The sequence below is a fragment of the Trametes versicolor genome (genome assembly GCF_000271585.1).
Source record: "Trametes versicolor FP-101664 SS1 unplaced genomic scaffold TRAVEscaffold_174, whole genome shotgun sequence".
Taxonomy (NCBI): Eukaryota; Fungi; Basidiomycota; class Agaricomycetes; order Polyporales; family Polyporaceae; genus Trametes; species Trametes versicolor.
In genome coordinates this window covers 1-2,675 of record NW_007360494.1, presented here as the reverse complement: position 1 = coordinate 2,675, position 2,675 = coordinate 1, and the positions used below count along the sequence as shown (strand labels likewise).

Sequence of the window (2,675 nt, the reverse complement as noted above, 5' to 3'; positions counted from 1 at the left end):
TCCTGGGACTTCTGATGCTGGCATTGACGGCATACTGGGGAGTGGGTCAACAAGCATCTCTGACTTGGGATATCCTGAGGTCGGCGGGAACTCCAGATACGTGCCATCAGGCTTCTCAACGATTGAGATCTTGTGAGCCTGCTGCCAAGGTCGTCCGAGTAGACCATCAAACGGAGGGTTCTCTGCAATGAAGGCATTGATTGGCGTGCTGATGTGGCCGAGCTTCAGAGGAATGTTCTCGACTAGCCCCAAAAGGTGACCAGTTCCTCCGTTGGCATCCTTCATTGCTATGGCTGCGCCCAAGTTGATTGGCCTGCGGACTATGTTCTTACAGACTGCCTCGCTGATAATGTTGAGCTGAGACCCCGTGTCGACAATGAACGTGACTGGCATGAAGTTGCACTCCATTTGAAGGCGGATCAGGGAACCCGTGCGTGACGTGATCAGGTTTGTCCTTGGGAGGATTGATGCAACCGGGACTGTGTCAACCTTCTTGAGCTTGAGCATGTCGATCAGGCTGCTGGCAACCTCACGAGAGCATCCTGCAATCTCCCGGACTGGAAGGGTCACAGGTAGATCTAGAAGCTTCTCTGCAATCTTGACAGGGTCAACCGTCTTGCTGACGTCCGATGCACGCGGGGCCCAACGAGGTTTGTCCATGGTGGCTGGCTCCGCAGGGGCTGGCTTCTTCCGCTGAGTCAGAGTGCGGTCGTCGATCATGTCCACGTCATTATCAGGGTTGAATGCCATAGGCTGAGTCTCAACTGGCACCAGACGTTGCATGGGAAGGCGATGCACAGCAGTGGCCTTCTGCGAAGTCTCCGTCTTCTTCGGCTTATCCTTCGGGTTCTCCTTTCCTTTCGAGGGGACGCCTACACCGTCAAAGGTCTCCTTGCGGTAAGGCCTGGTGATGCGTTGGGCTCTCTCCACTGGATAGACCATGACGTCGGCCTGCTCTGGATCCTCGTCTTCATCGTCCACATCCTGTGCTGGTCCATCATAGGCTATGAAGTTCACCTTGGGAAGGGTGCGTTCAATTGCCTGGACAATATTCTCGCCCTCCTGCCGTCTGATGACTCGACCATCCTTGTCTGTGATACGCCCTCGATAGTCTTTCAGAACCTGGCCCTTTGAGATGTATTTCTGGATCTCAGGGCAGTTGTTCATGACATGGCCTGGCTGACCACATCCGAAGCATCCTTGGGTTCCTGACTGAAGTGGTGGTAGTGAGGGTCGCATTGGCGGCTGGCTCATGTTGGATCTGCCCATGTGTGGTGGCAAATCACGAGTGACGTTCTGGCTAAACTGCGGCGGGGGCCTAAGGATAGGCTGGTAGAAACAGTTCTGCACGTTGGGGTCAATGCGGCAGGCTTTGAGGTACGCAGCACCATACAGCGGGTCGTCCAATCGGAGGGTGTGAAGCTGTTGGATCAGGCCATCGAGTTCCACATCCTCAGGCTTGCGGGATGGGGTAGGCACTGGGGTGGGCTTTGGCTTCTCCTCCTTGACTTTCTCCTGCTGCTGGATGTACTTGCGGACTTGTTTCTTCTTCGTCTCCTTCAACTCCTGCTCCGGGTCCTCCGTGTCGCTGTCATCTTCTTTGTCAAAGCGCGCAACCTTGCGGTTTGGCACTGGTGAGTCTCTCTCCGCTCTGCCCCGTCCAATCCCGGTGATCTCCTCAAAGTAGTCATCATCTTCATCATCTGATTGGTCAAGGTAGGTGTTGTCAGAGCCCAGTCGCTCCGTGTCAAACCGGTCAACACTAAGAAGGGCCTTGGCTGCCTTCTCAATAGCCTTGGGCGTGAAGGGCGTAGACATGTCATGCTCTGGATCCTCAAGCAGAATCCGGGCTTCTAGTCGCTTGCGGAAGGTGCGGTGAAGACCCATCCAGAGGTAGTAGGCATACTCTCCCTCGGATATCTTCTTCTTTCCCTTGAGCCAGCCCGCAATGCGGACAAAGTTGCGCAGGTACTGCCGCCAATCCCGTAGCTCTAGGATTGATTCTTCCTTGGACTTGCTGATGAAGCGCTGAAGGTCCTTGATCCGGAATCGCTTGGACTCGAGGTCTGCATTCCAATAGACACGGATGTCCTCCTTGAGCTGTTCCCATGTGCCCTGCTGAAAGGACGGGAATCCTTCAATGGTCTCCCTGACTACTCGTCCACAGTAGTCCAGAATGGTGTCGCATTTCTCTCTCTCCGTGAGGTTGTGTGTGATTGCCAGCCTCTCATACTTCCGTAGAAAAGGCTCAACATCAGAAGCTTCGCCCTTGAAGTGCTTTGGGGCTCGGCGTGATCCTTCAACTGGCATGTCCAGGACTGTCAATGCAGACCGGCCTGACCGAGAGCCTAGGCTGAAGTCTGTGGCAACCGACGGACTCGGGGAACGGTGGTCATCCATGTTGATTTGCGGGAATGTGAGGTCGAATGTGGAATGTGAAGTCGTGGTTGATAGGGATGCAGTTATTCAGGATAGTCTTGGGTAAGGATCAATCACTTCCCCCCTCGCGGTGGGCTCCAGTGATGTCGTATGCTATCCGGGAATCGGATGATTGATAGGTGAAAAGGGGTGAGGGGTTGGGCGATGTTGATTCCCTGATGCTGCCGCAAAGCGTGTGGGGTTTCCTGCTTTTCCAACAGTGGCTTCGCCGAGTTCGTGACTAAGCCGGGCGGGCT

The 2,675-nt window shown here is 54.8% G+C and overlaps 1 protein-coding gene across 1 annotated transcript; it reads right to left on the bottom strand.

Moving 5' to 3' along the window:
- Positions 1-87: 87 nt before the first annotated feature.
- On the bottom strand, positions 88-2,400 carry TRAVEDRAFT_137787 (uncharacterized protein; the record flags this gene model as incomplete). Its single annotated transcript, XM_008047722.1, has 2 exons — positions 88-1,500; positions 1,540-2,400. Coding segments are annotated over 2 exons (2,274 nt in total), but the record flags the coding sequence as incomplete, so codon positions are not given.
- Between the last annotated feature and the right edge of the window lie 275 nt (positions 2,401-2,675).